At 47.4% G+C, this 22,687-nt stretch overlaps 1 protein-coding gene across 1 annotated transcript in view; it reads left to right on the top strand.

Annotated features, from left to right (window-relative positions):
- The window catches only part of LOC116912686 (40S ribosomal protein S11-like), a 28,015-nt gene extending 6,672 nt beyond the window's left edge, over positions 1-21,343 (top strand). The window contains exon 2 of the mRNA XM_032916821.1: positions 21,195-21,343. Within this exon, the coding sequence (XP_032772712.1) occupies positions 21,195-21,343 (149 nt within the window). The remainder of the gene's footprint in view (positions 1-21,194) is intronic.
- The last annotated feature ends 1,344 nt before the right edge of the window (positions 21,344-22,687 follow it).

Here is a 22,687-nt window from a genome sequence, read left to right as displayed (position 1 = left end):
TGAAAAGTCAGGAGTGCGGCCTCCCTGTGTGCGGAGGAACTTGGGCCAAGCCTTGCCTCTCTACCATCAGACAAGGCCAACAAAGATCTGCTCCTGGGTGGAGCTTGAGGAGAAGCAAAGGTGGGTTTATTTCAGAGATAGGCTTAAACTTCGACCCCCTCTTCTCTTGCGCTGGCCTCTCCCCGGGCTCAGCGTCGGATTTTATACTGACAATTTGAGTTCTCGTTCTTTAAAGGGGGTAGAGAGAACATGGCGTGAGGCCTCGCTAAAGGTAGCCCAACCCGTTAAAGGACAGGCAAGTTATTTTGCTAACCCATCCCGGGTGGCTGGGAACTGAGCTAGGAATCCACACAGGGCATGGTCTCCTGTCAATAGCACCCAGAGCAATGACCGAGCACCATTTAGCCCAGGGCTCAGAACCCCAGAGAGAGGTTTGGAACACTTTAAAAGTAAGGGAGTCGCTAAAGCAGAGTGCTTTACAGCGGACTATTGGAGCAACAGGTTCACAGAAAGCAAGGCTGTGGGGCTAGTGATACAACTCGGCTGGTAGAGTGTCTGCCCAGCACGCACAAAGTTCAGTCTTCCAGTACCACACTGAACTAGGCAAGAAGGTGCCTATAGTCCCAGAACTCAGAAGGTAGAGGCAGGATGATCAGGAGTTCAAAGTCATCCTCAGATACGTAGCTAGCTTGAGGGCAGCCTAGGATACATAGGAGACCCACTCCCAGGAAACAAGACCAAAATCAGGCTATGGGGTGGTGCTGAACACCCACCCACCACTCAGGAACCTCTGCCATGTCCCCAGGAGACCTCTTCACCAGGAAGACTTATGTTTCAGGTCCTCTGTTCTTTCTGCACCCTTACTTGTCCCTGCCGTGGCTGTTTCTGCGGTTTCTGTATAATCCCAGTCATTTCCCCAGGATGCTTGCCAAGTTCCTAGCTCCATGTTACCTGAGTGGGGACCAGGGAATGTAAATAATATATATAGGTTCTGAACAACACTGTAAATGCTTTACAGACCATGTGTTCCAGGGAGTAGCTGAGCCGTAAAATCGAAATTAAAGCAACGTGTTTACAGAAACGTGCCAATTATAAAACTCTCTGCTTTCTAAATGTAGCTTTTGTGATATGGGACTTCGGGTCCTCAGAGGGTGGCTCAGAGCTGGGAGAGGCAGGGGGAGGGGGCCTCTGGTCGCCTTCTGTGAGTGCCTCAGCAAAACATCTTGGTTCCACTCTCCGCAGCACCCAGGAGTGACTCTCTTCGTGGGCAGTCGGTCCTCCCTGACTCTGCAGTGACTTGGAGATGACCCTTCCTATGTGCCCTTCCCAGGGTCAGGCAAGTGCCTCCCTCTGAGTGACTAGCACACTGCTGTCAACATCCTTCTCAGGATGCAGGTTATAAATGAGAACGGGGGAGCTCGCCCGCGGCCATGGTGTCCACCCCTCACCCCATCTAACAGGAAAGGTTTCTCTTCACGGACACGCTCACAGGAAATGCCCTTAGGTTCACCGTTGCCAGAACTGGGAAAGGCAACCTTTCTCCTTCCTTCCTCTTCTTCCCTCCTTCCTGATTCTGCGTTTCCTCCCAGTGCTCTATTTCCTGCTCTGCGCTCTCATTCTGTCCTGGCTTGGCTCTGCTAGTAGTGTAAAAAAACAGGTCAGAGGGCACTCTCATACCAACGCTGGCCAGAACAGGAGAAGGGGCTCTAAGAGAGAGAGAAAGAGAAAGAACAGAGAGACAGAGACAGAGAGAGACAAAGAAGCAGAGAGGAGAGAAGAGGAAAGAGACAAAGACAGACAGAGACAGAGAGAGACAGAGAGACAGACAAAGACAGAGAAATGAGAGGAAAGGAGAGGAGACGGAGGGAGGGAGAGGGAGAGGAAGAGAGAGAGACCTGATTTCAGTTCTCAGCACCCAACAGCCTGTAACTCTGGCTCCAGGGGATCCCACACCCTCTTCTGGTCTCTGCAGGAACCTGCACTTATGTACATATTCACACACACACACACACACACACACACACACACACACACACACACACATGCACGTGCGCACATATACACATAATTTGAAAAGAAATGACACAGTAACGCTACAGGCATCTATTTAGTGCCTTGACGTAATTTAGTTGTCTCTCAAGGGTCTCCACTGATGGTGTGAGAGCTGATGGAACCTTAAAGAGAGGTGAGGCCCAATGGGAGGTCCATCACGGATGTATCTGCCCATCTTCCCTGGAAAACACAAGAGGGTTAGTGTAAAAGCTGGAGGCTGGCTTCATTTAGTTCCTGGCTTTTTATCTACAAATGTGAACACATGTCCCCCAAGTCCCCTGCCATCTCCACGGGCGATGACAAGATGTAGCTGAAAGGATCCTCATCAGACAGACCGGTCAGTACAGGTGCCATGCCCTTGATGCTCCAAAACGGAACTAAATAAACCTCTCGTCTTCTCAAAGTTAACTGCCTTGAGTATTTCGTCATAGCAACAAAAATCCACTAAGAGTCCTGGCATTTAATAGCGCTAGGCTGGGAAGTCTCTTGTACTGGTTCAGAGCCTCGGTTGCTCCCAGGATGTTCATCTCTACTCTCCGATGGAAGGAGACCACACCAGGAAGCAAATCCCTATGAAGAGATTAATGATTAACAACAAGTGTTACTAATAACACTTTACAGGGTGTGCTGTTTGAAATCTATACAATGTCTCCACTTAAGCTTTTCCCTCTGTACCACTGTACAGGAAACTGAGAAGACCAAAGCACAGATAGGTATTTAATTCATGGGTTGCACATCTAATTCCCAGTGGCACTAGGATCCTTATTCAGATTCATCAGAGAGAGAAAACGGGGGAAGGGGAAGGAAGGGAGGGGAAGGGGAGGGAGGGGAGGGGAGGGAGGGCAGGGGAAGGAGAGGAGGGAGGGAGAGAGAGAGAGAGAGAGAGAGAGAGAGAGAGAGAGAGAGAGAGAGAGAGAACCTATGCATTATTCTAAAATCAAGGTTTCATGGAGTAGAGGACTAGCATAGTTACTAAAGCTAAGGACCACTGACATTGGAGAGCCTAAAGTCCTCGGTGGAGTCTACAATCCGTATTCACGTCCCCTGGCATATGGGACGATCGCATCCCTTCAGATACGTTTCCCGTCCTCCGTGTTTACATCAGAAGGTAGAAGAACTCAACACGGTGATTACCCTGTATGGCCATGATGGTCATGAGGCAGTAACAGGGATAAAGACTGTCTCAGAAGGGATGGTGGCATGAGGCAGAGATGAGACGCTTGGCCCTCAGAGGAATGGCATGAGATGTGATCTAAGATCACACCCATGAAGCGGCCTCCACCCCAGACACCTCCAGCCTAGATCAGGTGCCTGCAGACGCTTCCCTTGCTGTTGTGCGCACCGTTTGTTTTGTGGGTCCGTGTGAGAGAGTGAGTGTTGGTGAGTCAGTCGGGGTGCTGTGTGAGGTAGCTTGGGGGTCTAGAGGGTGAGTTCACGGTGGGTGGGAGAGCGGGGGCCTGGATCTGCTTTCAGGACTGTGTCTTGGTGAGTTGACAACGTCTTCAGTGATAATGTACTGTGCTCCCCTAGGATCTGTGAGGATTAGGTGGGTTAATGTATGGAATCACTACAGAGACTTCATTATAATACGTCTCAAAAGTATAAACCTTAATTTTTTTTGATGTCTTTATATAGTAGAGTTGCTTCTAAAATTGCGGGGGCAATTTTCCAACACCCCCGCTCACTTGCAGGACGCTTGGAAATGTCTACAGGCATTTTGGTTGTTACCAGTGGAGGGTGGCTACCTCTGGCTTCTCATGGGTAGAGGGCAGGCCTACAACGCCCAGAACAGATGCAGCACTCAGGGGTCCTCTAACCCAGAACGGCAATGGTTCTGAGGTTCTTCAAAACGAGCTACGTGGAGGTCGCCTCCTAGGCAGCTTCGAATCCCATCAGCTTGACGGGGATCTCCACACGCCACTCCCTTTCCACCCCCTGGCTACCCAAGTTGAAAGCTGTCATTTCCCAAACAATCCGCTTCACACCTTCGCCTCCTGGAGACCCACCACTGACGTCCTGTCCTAGTCCTCGTAGCAAAGGACAGATGAAAATACGAGTAAACAGCCACACGGCTTCCCACAGAAACGCTGCCCCATTGTGAGCCAAACGCTGGTCAAGCGCGAGGCTGGGGACTCGTGCCCAAGCACATTCCTCCACCAGACGTCTCCTCGGCACTCCATGTCTTTGACAAAGACCGTTTTTCCCCTTTTATTCTTTGAGAAAACATCCCGGACATGTAGGATAAAGGTCACCCCATCAGGCAGAACAGTAACCGGCTGAATTTATGACTCTGCCCCAAGCCCCAGGAAGCCAAAGTGCCAATAGGGCGCACGGGCAAGCATAAGAGGAGATTGTGGTGTGAGGGTAGCAATGCAGAGAACACCGAGACCCCTGCCCTCCGTGCGGCCAAAGGGCTCTGCCCGCTGTCTGTGAGACCATTGTTAAGGTCCCGAGGGTGTCCTGTGAGCGTCAAAGGAAAGTTCACATTTCCATGGAAGACCCAGGGGCCACGGAGAGAAGTCAGGCGAGTCTGTGGGTCTTCTGTCTGCCTCCTCTTTGTCAGAACCCATACATGGCCCTGTTTCAGCCTGGTGGGTATCTGCATGTGTTCCTGGGTGGAGAGCGTCTTGTGCAGCTGGCCCCTGAGTAATGACTCCGGCCTTCTGAACCACGTCTCTAACAGGGCTGCCTTCTGCTCTCAATTTCCAATCTGGCAATAGAAACTGCACATCCATCTCAAGTCTGGAGAGTTAAGGGCGTTGCCATGGCATTTCTCTCCCTTCCCACATGTCTCGGCCACAGGGGAAAGGTTTTGGCTGCGTTTTTTCTATGATGCAAATTCATGACTGAGGTCAATACCAGTCTAGGGCCTACAACATAGTAGGTGTTATTTTCCAACTTTTTATTATGGAAAATTACTAGTACTTGGAAAGGGACGGAATGCACGAGGAAAGTTTCAAACTCCAGAAAAAAGGTGGCACTGCCTACAGTTAAGGACTCATGGCCGGCACTCCTTCATAGCCCCCGACTTGCTTCCTCTCCCGTCTGCATGATTTTGAAGCAAGTCACCCATTCCTCCTAAGTTTTATATGAGACTCTAAAAGAGGTCTCCTCTTGAAACATAGGTACAATGTGATTACCCGTTGTGGTAAATATTAAATGGCTCTCTACCATCCCTCGACAGTGCCAGCTCGGGTGGGCCACATGGCCTCTGCAGGGTAATGTCATCTTAAAGAGCAAAGAGTCTCAACCTGACTTGCCACCTCATGCTTCGGCTCCTCTCTGAGCCCAGCAGCAGCTGCCCTCTCGCAACTCTCTTGCTGTGGACCCTGCTCACATCCCCAGCATCCGCCCCCTGTGGTTATAGTCACAACTCCCAGTTATCTGTTAAAGTCAAAACTCAATAAGCTTATAATTTAGCAATTGGATTTATATCTTAAATTCTTAATCCACAAAACATCCACATAATAAATTCACAACCATTGTTAATGATATAAACCATCTAGATAAGACAAATTGTCCTTTAAAAATCCATCCCTTAAGAAATATTCATAACTACCTGTGGCCACTTAAAGCCACAAGGATCTGGGTCACCCCCCCCCCCGGAGCTGAGGACCGAACCCAGGGTCTTGCACTTGCTAGGCAAGCGCTCTACCACTGAGCTGACCCAACCCCGGGTCTTTCTTCTCTACCGCCATCTTGGTTCTTCTTTTTCTTCTCTCCTGCTTTATAAAACTCTGTCCCCACCTTACTTTTTCACTGCCCAATCACAGGCCTTGCCTTATCTTGTGCCTGCCTTCGCCTGCATAGAGACATCAACTATATAGTTCTACATCTAAAGACTAATTATAAACCCATAGTCTCATAAAATCTCAGTTCAAACTTTAAATCAGTTAAATGTTGTGATTTAAAGACAAAAACAAAAACAAAAAAACCCCAAACCCTCCTCATTCGTTCTTATTTTCTGTGCTTCTGTCCCTCCCTCTGTCCCCCCCTCCATTCCTACAGTATCATTTTAATATTCTTTATCTTCGACTTTTCTATAGAAAAGCTGGATCTTTTCGAAAGGAGAAAATTTAAAGTTGTATATGAGTGTTGTGCACACATCTATGTCTGTGTAACATGTGTTGTGTACAGTGTGCACGCCAGAGAAGGTTATGAGATCGCCTGGGACTGGAGGCTTTTGCAGTGGGTCCTCCTAACATCTGTCCAGCCCTGGGCCAGTTGGATCTTGATCTATACCTCTGCTCTTATTATCTCTGGAGATCCTGCTGCAACGTGCTGATGTGTCCCTCCATCAGCACGAAACACATGGCCTCTCCCTTTTGCAACACCTGCAACCCTGGAGGGTCACATGCCCTAGATGTACTGACTCTTGGAAGGTGAAAATCATGATAGTTTTCTAGCTGGATCTTTACTCCTTCATTTTGAGCTGCAGACCTTAGAAGATGAGAAGAGAAATGTCTCACCCACCCTTGGCCACCCTTGGCGATTGTTCTTCGAGGAGAGGTAGGATAAATGCTGGCAGTTTTGTTGGTTTGTTTGTTTTGCTCTGCTTTTTACTAATTAGTAGCATATTTAAAAAAAATAGATTCCTATAAATGACAAATAGTTTTCTTCTTACAACTGTCTCAGACTCAAGATGTGAACTTGTTTTTCTCTATCACAGTGGGTGTTGTATTGGCAGATGGATTCTCCTTGGCCAGAGAGAATGTGTTTAGCCCTTCAACACAATCCTCACCGACTTTCTCGTAATCTAGTGTGACAAAACACCAGTTTCAGGGTCGTCTCGTACATTCCCTGCTCTAAATGTGGGATTGTATTTCTCTGGAGTTCTTTCTTATTTCAGCTAAAGAAAGCGGTGTCTAGAAGTCGCCGTGGACCCTTGTCTTTTCCGTGGGCTGAGCCGGAAGCATGCTTAGCCCTCACCATAAAGCTTGAGTTCACACTGATGATGAACAGTTTCAATCCTGCATCTTCTCTCTCTCTCTTGTAATCGAGAAGATGGTGCTCAAAGACACCAGCGCTGATACATCTCCGCATAATTACGCAATTGTTCTAAACACCCATACGCCCCTCTTGGAGAACAAAGGACCAACACTTGCACAATCTAACAATACAATTCCTGCAAAGTGGTCTTTGTAAGTGTCTCCTCTTGTCCCTGGGATTGAACCCAGGGCCTTACCCATGGGGAGCTTCTACCAATGGCTACTTTCTATTTGGAAATAAGGTCTTATGAAGGTCTCCAGGCAGCACTTGGACTTGCCATCCCCTCCTGACTCAGCCTCCCATGTAGCTGGAGTTGCAGGCCAGGACCAAGAGACCAAGCCTTGTTCCTGCTGTCTTTGTTGACAGAGGCACCCAGCAAGGCCTGGAGGCAAGTTGCAGTACCCTGGAACCTCTCCTCTCAGTATGCTGTGATATGTTAATCAGATGTAGGCTCAACTGCTTCTGTTAATTTTTCATTGTGCTTTTTAAAAATGTAAGTTGGCGGGAGGGGCTGGAGAGATGGCTCAGTGGTTAGGAGAACCTGCTGCTCTGTCAGAATTTGGTTCCCAGAACTCAATATCCTGCGGCTCATACCTGCTGCAGCTCCAGCTCCAGGGGCTCTAGTGCCCTCTTCTGGCCTCTGTTGGCACTACATGCAATGGGCACAGACACACAAATATGAAATAAACTGTTTTTAAAGATTCAGTGTGTGTGTTTGTGTGTGTGTGTGTGTGTGTGTGTGTGTGTGTGTGTATAAGAGAGACAGAGAACAGGAATGAAGACCAGGTGTTGAGAACAGAACTCAGGGCCTCTGGAAAAGCAACACAGTCATCTCTGAAACCCCTTCAGTACAATATTTTCAAAGTTAAGTGTCTGGTGATCACGTGAAACTTTACTGATTCTAAAGTCGAATTGCAGAATGCAGCTATAAAGGAGTCTAATCCCGTTCTTATCTCACGAACCCGTTTCCTTCTCTTACAGCTAGTCATTTTTAATTTTGTAGTTGACGTTTCTGGGTTTCGGTTTTAAAGCATTACACAACACATGCCACTCCCTTCCCATGCCTGTGCACGCACTCAGTGTTTTTTTTTTTTTTTTTTTTTTTTGCAGTTGGTCCCCAGCCCCAACGCACTCAGTGTTTTGCGGTTGGTCCTTTTGGATTAGGCCCTACAGGTTGCTCCACATGGATGTACTGACAGTTCCTGGTCGTTTTTAGCGTCTGCATGTACAATAGTTACTCACTGGGTTCCACTTAAACGCTTTGTACGAGATTAGATCATTGGACTGTAAAAATGCTGGTAATTTTTTTTCTGCAAAAAAGGCTTGCTTGTACGTTAAAATTTGTACTTGAATTCTCTCTCTCTCTCTCTCTCTCTCTCTCTCTCTCTCTCTCTCTCTGCCAAAATAAGAGACTTGTAGCTATTCTCAAAATTATGGATTTGAGTTCGATTCCTGGAAATGGCCTTACTGGATACAGATTCCCCCCCCCCCTTAATTACTGCCTTGAAGAAAGCTTACAACACTCTTCCCCACGTAATTGCGATATAATTATTAAAACCATGAAATTAGCACCGCACGATGCTACTTCTAATCCTGGGCTCCGGTTGGCTTTCCTCACCACCCCTCCAAAGGACAGGGACTCCACACAATGCCACAGCGTCACATCCCTCGGTGTCTGTCATTTTAAAACAGTTCTCCTGCTTTGGCCTTCATGACCTTGATATATTTGGTGATTAAAAATCAAGTTAATTGGGGTTGGGGATTTAGCTCAAGGGGTAGAACACTTGCCTAGGAACCCCAAGGCCCGGGGTTCGGTCCCCCACCCCCAAAAAAAAAAACAAAAAAAAAAAAAAAAAAATCGAGTCAATTATTTTGTTGTACCGTATGTTCCTCAACTTGTGTTTATATTCAGTTTTTATTAAGATGAGTAGTATTAATTCTGACTATGTTAGTATTAGTCCCAGGACGTTGGTGGAGAGGGCGGAGCAGGATGAAGAGAAAGAAATATCTAGAAGAGAGAGGCCCGTTCTCTTCGTAAATGTGCTTATCTCACTGCACACAAAGGAAGGGGACCTCTTGAACAGAGAGCTCTGGTCTGGGAAAGGAAGCCAATTCCCCCGGAAGCCCTGTAAGATAAGAAATCTGGGGCTCTGTAAACTCATTGGCTTCCGTGTCTTTTTACCATCCTCCTTAGCTTCCTCCTTAGTTCCAGTCAGATCATTCGGGGTTAGGGGAGAGGTTAAATCCCTTAGGCTGAACCTTGGAAATGGGACTGGTCAAGACAGCTGCTTAAGAAACTGGGCTGCTCGAGGCTCAGGTGTGGTGACTCCTTTGCAAGCCCTTGAATGGCAGCAGTGCTGCCACAGGGTTAAGAACACGCCTTTTGGGGAGGAGGTGTGGAAACTCGCCTTTCTCCTGCTATGTGCTGGTGATCCCTCATCTCCCTCATCCCCCTGGTACAGGACCACCCTCCTCCCCGCCCTTCCCCCATTGGCATTCGATGCCCCCTGAGCAGGAGCTGAGTTTTTATTAGAGCAATCAAGAGGAATGGGGTGTCCCTATTTAGATCATGCTCCTAGGGCAGGAAACGGGTAGGTGAGGGCTCAGGTTGATGTGGGGGGCGTCAGGAGCAGCTGCAGCATCTGGAAGGAGGGCGGGTGTCTGTGCTTCCACTCAAAGACTTTCAATTTGTCTCTGAACCCTTTCATCGCAATGGAGTTTAGCGGGAGAAGAAAGAGAAAGGCAAACAGGAAGTTAAAGAATTTGCGATTGATTTCCCAGGCCAGGATGCTGCAGGAGGCAGCAGAGGAGCCCAAGGCCGCATTCTCAGGAGTCCCTGAGGCCCTAAGGCAGCCAGGCAGGGCCTGGAGACTCCATGCCTGAGCCCACCCGGCCCAGCAGCTCCTTGAGGAAGACAGCAATTTACTTGAACTGCATCGCTAAGGGGCAACAAACTCCATGCCCTTTGTTCAGCCCAGGAGTTTGTACAGCCTGACAAAGGTAACATAGTTTGGTTTTCCCGAAGGAGCGATGCCCATGGCGTCTGTGTATTTAAAGCCTAACCGCCCCAAACTGACTGAGGCCTTTGCAACTGCGCAGGCGCTTCAGTCCACTCATCAAGGAAAACTCAGAGCGTTCTTCACACAGCGGCTTCTGAGACACTGAAATGTTCAGAAGTCAATATTTGCTTATAGGAACTCTGCTTGCTCTCCCCCACACTTCACCCGTGGGTCTCTAAAACTCCTTTCTGTCTAGCTTAGGGAGCAATAGTCGCCTCCCCTCCCCTTGTTTGTACTGAGCATTTTTTTGACCCTCTTGTGCCGGCTATCCAGGTAAAGCTGGCTCTCTCCGAGGTTTCATTTATTATTTTATGAGTAAGACAGATGAAAACACGTCGTCAGAGTGGCTCGTGGGTTTTGTCAAAAGGCTTTAATTTGAAAGCCCTCCTTGCCTTGTAAGGAGCCCTTTGAAAGACGATCCTTTTGAGACCCTGTGGTTCCAGAGGAAGTACTCAGCTTTAAGGGGAAATGCTCGCTCTGTCCCCTGGTCCCACAAGTGGATATGTGTCACAAACACACACATACACACCCTTTCACTGGACCCTTCCGCTTCCTGACCCAGCAATCAGATAATTTGGTGAAGGAAATGTTAAAGTAGTATCAAGCTGAACTGAGGAAAGTGGATTCTTTCTGTGCCTGCCTGGGTTCTTCGGGAACCAGGATTACCTTCCGGCCTCTACCAGCCTGTTACTAGGGAACAGCCCAGTCTTTGACCTTCTGAGGAGTAAGGTTGAGGATCAGAGGCAGCCAGTTCGATAGCTGACACACTGTAAGTTCAGACAGCTTTTACTAGCAGAGGGGTACACACTCATCTATTATACTCACTGAGCCCAGGACCTAGCAACATGAGGGCAAGTACTAAAATCCATCAAATCTGTCAGATATTATAATCTTATCTACTTAAAGGAAATCTTGCTAAGAAAGAGAAAGGGGGAGTCGGGGATGGGGGTGTGTAGAGAAGTCAAGTGGTGGGACCCCAGAAGGCATGTAGAGGCAAAGACATTAGTGGGTCAGGTTTATAATCCTGAGGAAGGGAGACGGAGACAGATAGATAGATTCCAGGGAAACACTGGCCCGCCAGGCTAGCCTTTTAGTCCTTGAATTCCAGGAGGGGGGGAGGGAGGGGGAGGGAGAGGGAGGGAGGGGAGAGAGAGAGAGAGAGAGAGAGAGAGAGAGAGAGAGAGAGAGATTGAGATTGTGCCTCAGGATCTATTGTCACTCTAGAGGCAGTGCCACCTAGGAGAATGGAGCCGACAAGTGAGACAGACTAAAGTCTCATGTGGTAGCCATCTTTTTTTTTTCTTTTTAAGATTTATTTATTTATTTTATGCATATGAGTACACTGTAGCTGTCTTCACACACACCAGAAGAGGGCATCAGATCCCATTACAGATGGTTGTGAATTGGTTGCCGGGAATTGAACTCAGGACCTCTGGAAGAGCAGTCGGTGCTCTTAACCGCTGAGCCGTCTCTCCAGCCCATGTGATGGCCATCTTTACTCGAAACATCAGACAATTCACACTGCGAGGGTTAAGAACGCCATGTGAGTAAAGTTCTCATGAGTTCAAGCTGCCTGCAGTCACAAGGACAAGCTGCAGTCATCACAAGGACAAGCTGCTCATGGCAAACACGTACTTTTCTATAGATTCATATTAAAAGATTTAAACCTTTAATTAAATAACTCCAGCAAGCAAAAACAAGTAATCTGAAGTAAACTCACTCCTATCTGCTACACTTGGGTGGAGTACAAAAATACATTCCAACAACAATTCCATGTCTGGAGAAACTGAGGTCACAAGACTCTTGTCTTGGAGTGTTCTCACAAGCAACCAGAATTCTCCTCATGCGACTCTGTTCTTGGACCGTGTTCCACAAGTACCAACACCCAATTTGGAAAAAAATAAATTCCTACCCAATACAACAAAGTAGGAGATGCTAAAACAGCGTCTTAGAATGTGCAGGACCAATCACAAAGCCAGGTAGAAATCACTGAGAGACGTCAAAATGACTGACCCAGAGTCAGGAGCAAATAGGTGGACTTCGTGCAGGGGGTGACTGTTGAACAAGACTAAAATATGAACAGGATTTAGGCTCAGGGGACCAAGCACTTTCCATGCAGACTTGAGCTCTAGAGTTTGGATCCCTAGAACTCACATAAAGCCAGATGTGGAAGAATATACCACTAATCCCAACACACTAATGCAAAAGGTAACCCACAGGAGAAGCCCTGTTAGCTTGCTATCCAGCTAGGCTGGCATATGTAGCAAGGACAAGGAACTCTACCCAAGACAAAGTGGACAGTGAGTGGTGACACCCAAGGCTGTCCTTTACCCCAACATGTGTGCCCTGGAATGCAGGCACACACACACACACACACACACACACACACACACACACACACACATTGTCATCATCATCATCATCACCATCATCATCATCATCATCATCATCATCATCATCATGCACATAATAAAAATGAGTAGGATCTGCACTTAAGAGGACAGGGCATGGTAGGCTGAGGGGCTGTGTTTACAAGAGGACACTGCTAATCTTATGTGGGGCTTCATCTATCTGTCTCAATATTTACTAAATACAAGAAACAATGTTACTTCTGTTTAACAAATCAGGGACCCAGATTTAAACCTTGCTGGAGGCCATCCAGCTGCTCATAAGAAGCTGTGGTGTGGTCTTGGTGCAGTCCTATAGGCCATCGTCAGAGCTGTGCTGGCCAATATGGTGGCTACTAGCCACAGGCTCCTGGACATGTAGCCCACACAAATGGCCACAAGAGAAATGCAGAGCTGAGTTGAAAGACTTTGCGAACAGAAAAAGAAAAGGTAGAGCAGGCTGCTAAGGTAACCCACTAGGTAAAGTAAATTCTGTCCCCAGGAACCATATCCCTAGGTTCACTCACTGGTCAGGCAGCCTAGCCGACTGGGAAGATCCAGACTCACAAAGGGTAGAGAGCATCTGAAGACCGACAGGAGGCCTCCACGCCCAGACGTTCACATGTTCAACGGCACACACCCACGTGAACATGCACGAATACACAAACATGTGAAATATCTCACTAGCAATGTTTATATTAATTTTGTGTTAAAATGGTAATACATTAGATACATTGAGTAAAATGCGTATGATCAAAGCTATTTTCAAATGTTTCAGTCTTTTACCTTTTTGTAACTGGGTTACAAGAAAAATTACAAAGTATACCTATGGCATATTTCTTTGAGACCACACTGTTGAAGCCACCAGGCTCTGAAGCAGCAGTGAGGGTGGCCAGTCCTGGGGACAAGGACATAAATGTCTGCCGTCCTCGTTGCATTCTGCCTGTGGACTCTGTGCTGTGCTCTGTCATGTGCTATGCCTTGCTGTTACTCAGCTCCTGAGAGTAGCTCTCCTGACCAGGCAGCTTGGAGTCAGAGCCTGCCTTTCCACTTCAGAGCAGCGAATGACTGTGGGTGTGATTTTGGTTGTGATGCCACAGGTCTGTTTCTGAGCATCGTTACCTGCATCGGGGAATTCAAAGGTGCATTTTTCCAAAGGGCTGAAGAGTAGAATGTTAGGAATCTCTGGCACTGGGGCAAGGCCTGGAGGAAGTAACGTCCGCCCTAAGCCAGGCCCCTCGTGGCTGGTTTCCTTCCACATTAGGCTTTGAGGGCACCTGTACTGGCAAGCGTCTGACCACAGCCCAAGTCCTGAGCTGGGAGGAAGCCTCCAGAAGCCTCCAAACCCCGACCTGCCTGCTTTGCAGTCCCCATGCCTTCTCCCCAGCTGCACACGGTCTGGCTTTCATCAGCTTTTCTCACCTCTGAACATCAGTGCCTTCAGGCTCCCCGTGGCTGGTTTGCTTTCATTGTCTCTTGCAGACCAGCTCAGCTGAGTTAATCACCTTTTCAGCCTCTCTAACTTCCTCAAGTAAAATGCATCCTCTTTGTCTTGTTTCAGAGCTGAGATCCCTGCTTGGTGATGGGCTCTGTGGGGACTGTAGAAAACAGCTATACTATCTGAGCATCTGTGACACACACACACACACACAGACACACACACACACACACACACACACACACACACACACACACACACACACACACACACACACGGGGATCACCTTGCCACAGTAGAACACCCCTCCCTGTTCAAACCTCCAGGGATGCTGGTTCTGCCTGTCTGTTAAGTCGCAGGATTAGAAGAGGAAATTGGTTACAGTTTTTCCATTTTGTTTTGTTTGTTTGTATTTGTTTCTCTAACGTCTGATAGAGCTGTTAGATGAGAATACCACACAGGAGAGAAATAGTGATAACTCCCTGGCCTGACTCTGCAGTGAGGCACCGCTCACTGTGGGAAGAGAACACTGGCTTTGCTCATAGCTCTTTAAAATAAATTATTTAATGTACTTGGGTGTTTGTCTGGCACTGTGTGCGTGCCTGGTGCCAGGAGAGTCCAGATGCAGGTGTTGAATCCCCTGGGACTGGGGTGACAGATGGCTGTGAGCCATAGTGTGGTTTCTGAGGCTCAAACCCAGATCCTCTGGAACTGCAGTCAGCAGTTGTAACCACTGACTCATCTCTCCAGCCTTGCGCAAAGGCTCAGAACCTGCACGACTGAATCACCTGGCAGTGGTGTCTCAGGCTCTGGCATTTGATGCAGGGGTTGGTGCATGGGGATTGGGGGAGGTTCTGCCACAACCTAGGGTTTTTCCCTTTATTACCTGCTTCCATCAACTGTCTCATAAAATGCAGTGGCTTACTACTACTATTACTATTCTACTACTACTACTACTACTACTACTACTACTGCTACTACCACCACCACCACCACTACTACTACTACTACTACTACTATTCTACTACTACTACTACTACTGCTACTACCCACCACCACCACTACTACTACTACTACTATTACTATTCTACTACTACTACTACTACTACTACTACTACTGCTACTACCACCACCACTACTACTACTACTACTACTACTACTACTGCTACTACTACACTACTACTACTACTACACTACTACCACCACCACTACCACCACTACCACCACCACCACTACTACTACTACTACTACTACTACTACTACTACTACTACTACTACTGCTTCTACACTACTATTACTATTATTATCTTGTCATTGTTTTATGAGACAGGCTGTCACACTGCAACCCAGGTTGGTCTAGACATCAACATGAAACTTTGGTCACCTTGACAGTTTTCTTGCCTCAGGCTGCTAAATACAAGCCAGAACATCCACACCCTACTGTGTTCATTTGTGTCAATCCCCTGCCTCAGCCTTTCAAGTGCTAGAATTGAAGGCCTTGAATAGGGTCACCATACCTAGCAGAAGAAGGGGATTGTTTTCTTTTTTCTTTTTTTCACAGTGGGGTATGGGGAGGGGTGTTAAACCCAAGCCCTCATGAATACTGGGCAAGCATTCTACCTCTGAGCCATACCCACAGCCCAGTTTGCACTATACCCCAGAGCTCGGTGTATTAGACTTCCCTCATTTCCACGTGGCTCGATGCCTGCCTTTCAGGCTGGCCACTATCGGCTCTGTTGTGGCAGCATCTAGGGACTCACATCCTATCTGCCTTTCCTGAGGCTGATTATGACCATGGTGACTAGGAGTGGGCTGGCATCTTGGGCATGACAGGAGAACCTGGAGGGCACCTGGAGGGCTTGTCTGCCAGAGGTCAGGGTTCCTCACTTGCCGGTGGTGTTGTCCAGGCCACTTGCTTCATCCCTCAGAGGCTGTCGTGTTTGTTCTTCCTCCGCTGACCCTGCCTCACCCAGGTAACATTGCCTCAGTATAGGAAGAAATGGTTGACCTCCCAGACCCACCGTTACTTCCTCCAAGGAGCCTGCCCCATTGCCTGAGATATAATTTCACACAAAAACTCACTTACTTTCTTACAGTTTGAAGGCAGACAGGTTAACAGGATGATCTCTATTTTCCTCCTGATTGTGCTTTTGTGGTTAGAACTTGGGTTTTGCACAACAGAGAGAGGGAAACCTGCTCTCTGCCTAGAAACAGATATGGAATCTGCCCAGTAGTGAACACACGTGGAAACGAACTGTGGAATGGGTGCCTGGTGGCTGACTCCCTTCCCATTTTATTTTTATTTTATATAAATAGGTGTTTTGCCCCATGTATGTCTGTGCACTAAATGTGTGCAATGCTCAAGGTTGCCAGAAAGGAGCATCAGATCTCCCAGGACTGTGAAACCCCCCTGTGGGTGCTGGGAACTGAACTTGAGTGTTCACAACCAATGCTCATGACTGCTCATCCACCTCTCCAGCCTGTGACGGTCGCTTCTGTTATGGTGCCTTCCTTCTTCTCTTCCGTTCCTGTCAGCTGCTCTCACATCTCTTCCTTGAGAGAAGCATGGTCTACAGGCACAGGAAGCCACTGACGGGAGGTGTAATAAGGACCTTTCATGTTTCAAAGGTTCCTAAGGAGTCATGAAAGATCTATGCATTGATGTTTTCAGGGGACCAAATTCCTATACAGACTGGGAGGGAGCTCATCGAGTGCTCCCCTTGGTGTTGAGGTAGGCAATAATGATCTCAGGCAGCCCCTGTCCTCATGAGTGAACCAGTGCCCAGGCAAGGACCGGAGGGCGCAGACTGACCTACTTGCACCTTTCTTATCTGTCACATGAGAACACAGAATTCTAATTTCCTTCTGGAAGACGCTCTCCTCAAGACAGAAAGGAGCTCCTTCCAAACACCGAAGAACCATCGCTTCTCTACTTCCAACTTCCAGAGCTAGAATATACATTTCTGCTGCTTGTAAATTACCCACTCTTGGGTATTGGGGGGCAGTGTTGTTACAGCACATGGCCTCTGACGGATCTTCAAAGTGGCAGAGAACATCAGCTGGAAGCTTAGTGGAGCACATGGCAGTAATCGGTGTGTCGCTCTGCCTGTCTTGCTCCTGGGGAGTAGAACTCAAGCTAGCCTTTCTTTTTGAATTATGTGAAGCTCTCAGTTTGGGATAAGTCATTAGACAAGGCAGGATCCAGGACAGGGACACTTGGTTTCTCTGACCCTACAGTGTGATGGATCAGCCAAGGGAAGTTAAGTCACTTGCTGTGTGAAGAAACCAAGTGTGACTGTATCTGTGAACGCATGGTTTTGTGAACTGGTCCTACTGTACACATCTAGGGTGCTCATATGTATAAACAACTGGAAGACAGGTGGTTTCATCCCTGGCTTACAGATGTCAGTTGGTGAAGGAGCAGATCCTAATGATCAAGTCTGGGCTTGGGGGTTCTGAGAGTCACAGAGTCAAAAGCAGGCAGCAGAATGCATTTGAAATCTATTTTGTGTTTGTAGTGAGAAGTGAGAATGGTTGTTCTTGGGGAGGGGGCAGCTAGAGCAAAGGAGAGGCAGAGGGACTGGAGAGATGGCTCCAGAATTAGGAACACTGGATGCTTTCCTGAGGACTCAGATTGATTGGCCAGAACCCACATAGCAACTCACCATCAGCAACTCCAGTCCCAGGGGAGATCTGATGCCCTCTTCTGTCCACGTTGGGCATTACATGCACATGGTGCACAAACGTGCCTGTAGGCAAACATCCACAGAAATAAAAACAATATGAGAGAGAGAGAGAGGAAGAAGAAGAAGAAGAAGAAGAAGAAGAAGAAGAAGAAGAAGAAGAAGAAGAAGAAGAAGAAGAGGAGGAGGAAGAAGAGGAGGAGGAGGAAGAGGAGGAGGAGGGGAGGAGGAGGAGGAAGAGGAAGAGGAAGAGGGAAGGGGGAAAGGGAGGGGAAAAAAAAAGGAAGGAGGAAGGAGGAAGGAGGGAGAGAGACTGAGCTGAAGCAGTTTGCCCTGAGTGGTTCTTCTGCGTATCCCAAGGACTCACTCACCACCTTCCCTCTGTGTCCTCCATGCTTCTAGGGACCCAGACAGTTCTTACCTGAGGGGAAAGGAAGGAAATCATGGATCCAGCAATGACTCACATGATTTTCAACTAGGAGGCAGCTTAGATGCATCTGTGTATAGATCTGAAGACAAACTGAAGCCCTGTAGTGTCCCTGCTGAGGCTGCTCCAGGGGAAAGAGGAGCCCATCCATTAACACTTGAGCAATGTGTTTGTTCTTTTTTTCACTGGTATGAGGATATGTACTCCCCCAACGTCTGTGCATTCAGGGTGCTACAAATACAGGATCCGTTACTTTCTCTGCCAAGGTAGCTGGGCTGGGGACCAAACTGGCCCAAACTGGCTCAAACTGGCCTACAAGCTTACTGTTTCTCATTTAAAAAAAGTTTATACATACATACATACATATCAGAAGAGGGCATCAGATCCCATTACAGATGGTTGTGAGCCACCATGTGGTTGCTGGGAATTGAACTCAGGACCTCTGGAAGAACAGTCAGTGCTCTTAACCACTGAGCCATCTCTCCGGCCCTCTTACAGTATTTCTGCCTCATCTTCAGCACATATTCCTGGACCTTGAGAGGAGTGTTTTAAAGAAAAAAAAAATACATTTAGGACTGAGTATTCTAAAATCTCTCCAGTTCCCAGGTTTTCTCATTTATCTAATTTTATTTCATTTTCTCGTTTATTTCATTTTCTCATTTTATTTCAAGGACAGCCAAACTTGGGTCTTCAAAACAGGCTTATGTGTGCGGAGAGCGTCGATGAGGGCTGCCAAAGTCAGTGCCACCGTTAGACTATGCCGTCTTCAGAACAATTTCCCAGGCTTTGAAACAACTACAGATGGATTGCCAAGGTGTCTCAGAGGGAAGGGAGTTGGAATGGTATTAGCTAGGAAGTTGTATGTTGATATGATAAAAGGAATTTCCTAGGAATCCCGATCTCCCCAATATTTTTAGCAGTGTGGTTGAGTTCCTCCCATGATTGTCGAGCATACCATGAATTTTAGCAAACCTTCGTATTAATAAATCAATTGAACACGGATTCTTGTCAGTTCACTCCTTTACTACGTTTGTGCTCTGTACTGTTCTTTCTGCCCCATCTGCTGTGCCAACTCTATCTAGATTCCCTTACACGGGTCAGACTGGGCTTCTCCTGAGGCAGAGGTGGGTGTAGGATAAACCGAGTTTCTTGGAGAAGGAAGTGACTATGAAAAATGCTTCTTGTGAGATACGTGAGGAAACTCCACTTCATACACTTCCCTGGAAGATCCTAGTAGATTCAGGCCACAAAACTGTATACATTATGGCTAAGCGCCCTTTTTTTTTTTTTTTCTTTTTTTTTTGGAGCTGGGGACCAACCCAGGGCCTTCCACTTCCTAGGTAGCGTTCTACCACTGAGCTAAATCCCAGCCCCGGCGCATCCTTCAAAAACCATTTCCCTCTGTGTTCTCACTCTCCTCTAAGTCCAGAGGTCAACAACGTAAGGGACTGTAGACCCCTGAGTCACCACTGGAAGGAGTCACCTCCATGCCCCCCAGGGATGCTTGTGGCCTGGGGGTTATTCATTATAGCCTAGACTTGGCTTCCCACAGTGTGGCATAATTCTTTTTTTTTTTTTTATTATTAACTTGAATATTTCTTAAACATTTAGTGTTATTCCCTTTCCCGGTTTCGGGCAAACATCCCTCCCCCCTCCCCTTCCCCTTATGGGTGTTCCCCTCCCCACCCTCCCCCCATTGCAGCCCTCCCCAACAGTCTAGTTCACTGGGAGTTCAGTCCAGGACCTAGGGCTTCCCTTCCACTGGTGCATTACTAGGATATTTTAGCAAACCTATGAGGTCAGAGTCCAGGGTCAGTCCATGTATCTTCAGGTAGTGGCTTAGTCCCTGGAAGCTCTGGTTGCTTGGCATTGTTTTACATATGGGGTCTCGAGCTCCTTCAAGCTCTTCCAGTTCTTTCTCTGATTCCTTCAACGGGGGTCCTTTCTCCCCAGTTCAGTGGTTTGCTGCTGGCATTCTCTGTATTTGCTGTATTCTGGCTGTGTCTCTCAGGAGCGATCTACATCCGGCTCCTGTCGGCTCTCCTTGATCCATCTTGTCTAATTGGGTGGCTGTAGGATAAACATGTGGGGCAGGCTCTGAATTGTTCCTTCAGTCTCTGTTTTAATCTTTGCCTCTCTCTTCCCTGCCAAGGGGTATTCTTGTTCCCCTTTTAAAGAAGGAGTGAAGCATTCACATTTTGATCATCCGCTTGAGTTTCCTAGTTGTTCAGGCATCTAGGGTAATTCAAGCATTTGGGCTAATAGCCACTTTAAAATGAGTGCATACCATGTATGTCTTTCTGTGTTCTTAGCTCACTCTAATGATATTTTCCAGTTCCAACCATTTGCCTCAACATAAAGTCGTTTGTTTTGATAGGAGTACTATTCCATTGTGTAGATGTACCACATTTTCTGTATCCATTCACCTGTTGAAGGGCATCTGGTTCTTTCCAGCTTCTGGCTATTATAAATAAAGCCTGAACATAGTGGGGTATCTTTTATATGTTAGGGCATCTTTTGGGTATAAGTGTGGCATAATTCTTAACTGTGGGATCTCTAAGTTTAATATTGAAGAAGACAGTGATAGGTCAGGCAAAATGAACTCTTCTCCACCGGAAGAAAAAAATGATACATTAAACAATAACAAGAACAACAACAACAATAGCAATAACAACAACAACAATGACAATGATAACAACAATAACAATGATAACAATAACAACAATGACAATAACAACAATAGCAACAACAATAACAACAACAACCATGACAATAATGACAACAATAATAACAACAACGACAATAACAATAATAACAACAACGACAATAATAATAACAATAACAACAAAGCAATAACAGCAATAACAACACAGAACACACCCAGACACCAGGGTTCCACACGGAGAGGTTTAATGAAAGAAGAGTAGAAGCAGAAAGGCGGCCAGCCATGGGCACGTGGAGGGGGCTTGGGGTGAGGAAGGGGGCAAGAGCAGTGAAAAGCAAAGAGCAAGAGGAGTTAAGAGAGGGTAAGAGGGAGGAGGGGCAAGCAGCCCCTTATGTAGTCAGGCACAGCTGCTGTTGCTAGGCGACCGTGGGGCGGAGCATACCTGGCTGTTGCCAGGCAGCTGTGGGGGTGGAGCTTAAACGGAATACCAACAGCAATCAAGTTCTCCGAGAAGCCAGCTTTCGACCTGAGTGTGGGCATGGCCTCGGCATTCAGCGAGGTGGAGGTTACAGAAGCGTTTCAGGTATTCGATCACACTGTGAACCCTGAGATTGTGTCACTTACTAAAAACAACTGTTTCTAGCTGTGGTGTGGCTCAGCCTTAGCACACACCTGGAATCAAATTCTGCTTGAGTACTGCAAGCGGAATTCAGTAAGGTCAACCACAGGTCAAGAGGCAGAGCAAGCAAGCAGTGGACAGGGAGTGAGCATAGGATGATTAAGAAAAACCATAGAGGAAGAGGGAGTCAGGAGGACAGTGGACGGGAGGGACGTTCCCTTTGAAGGATGTTGTTTGAGGCAGCGTTGAGAGGCAGGGATTCCTGGTAGGATGGGTCAGCTGAGATAGAAAGTGCTTTCTCTGCCTCTCTGGGACAGCAGGCTTTCACCCCAGCATCCGACGAAATGGAACTATCGAGGTCTTGTTAAAAGACCACACAGAAGTTTCTAGGAAAATTCCAATTCACAACCTGGAACGCCTCAAGACTGAAGGAAGGAATGGATGGATGTCCTTATAATGGATCTGTAGAACTGGAGATGGCCCAGTGGCTAAGAGCACTGGCTGCACTTCCCAGGGGACCTGAGCTCAGTCCTCAGCACCTATATGAGACAGTTCACAACCTCCTGTAACCCCAGCTCCAGGTGGTCTCAACTTCTGACCACTGAGGCCATCACATACATACCACACCCTCACACATAAACACAAATCAACTTTAAAGAAAAGGAGCATCTAGTTCTCTATTCTCTCAAGTTCACGATTTAAATGAGGTAAAATAGAAGAAAAGAAAGAGAAAGTTGAGGTCTTTTTAGTCTCAGGGCTTTAGACTTGGATTTTCCCACCTGAGGAAGGCTGTCCTTAAACATGCCCCTACTCGCCTGTTGCTTGCTTGGAGAAATCCTGCTGATAACTCTGCCAAAGCTTCTCTCTTGAGCCCTTAGTAATAACAACTGGAATCAGTCCAACTCTCCATGCATGCTTCTCAGCGTTTTTCCTTCTTTCTTTTTTTTTTTTTTTTTCCGGAGCTGGGGACCGAACCCAGGGCCTTGCGCTTGCTAGGCAAGCGCTCTACCACTGAGCTAAATCCCCAACCCCTTTCATTTTTTTTTTTAAGCGGTTTTTCTTGTTAATGGATTTTCTTTGTTTTGTAACTGACCCCCTCCAGCACTAGGATGGGGGAAGGGTACTTCATTCCCTGTGTCTCTCACACCCACAGCAGCAGGGGGAGCTCCATAAATGCTTACTGAATAAATGAAGGAGGGTGAGAAGCAAGTGTTTTTATTTGAGACAGAATGGCACAGCCAAGGCTGGGACCGGTCTGAAGGAAGAGCTATGAAGGCAGCCCTGTTTGCGTGAAGGGTCAGTCAGCGTCTGTGGCTTGACACCTGAAACTTACCTGCTTTCAAAGGTTATGCTACAGCAAGTCTGTTT

Source organism: Rattus rattus, chromosome 11 (assembly GCF_011064425.1).
Source record: "Rattus rattus isolate New Zealand chromosome 11, Rrattus_CSIRO_v1, whole genome shotgun sequence".
Taxonomy (NCBI): Eukaryota; Metazoa; Chordata; class Mammalia; order Rodentia; family Muridae; genus Rattus; species Rattus rattus.
This window is presented reverse-complemented; position numbering and strand designations above follow the sequence as displayed.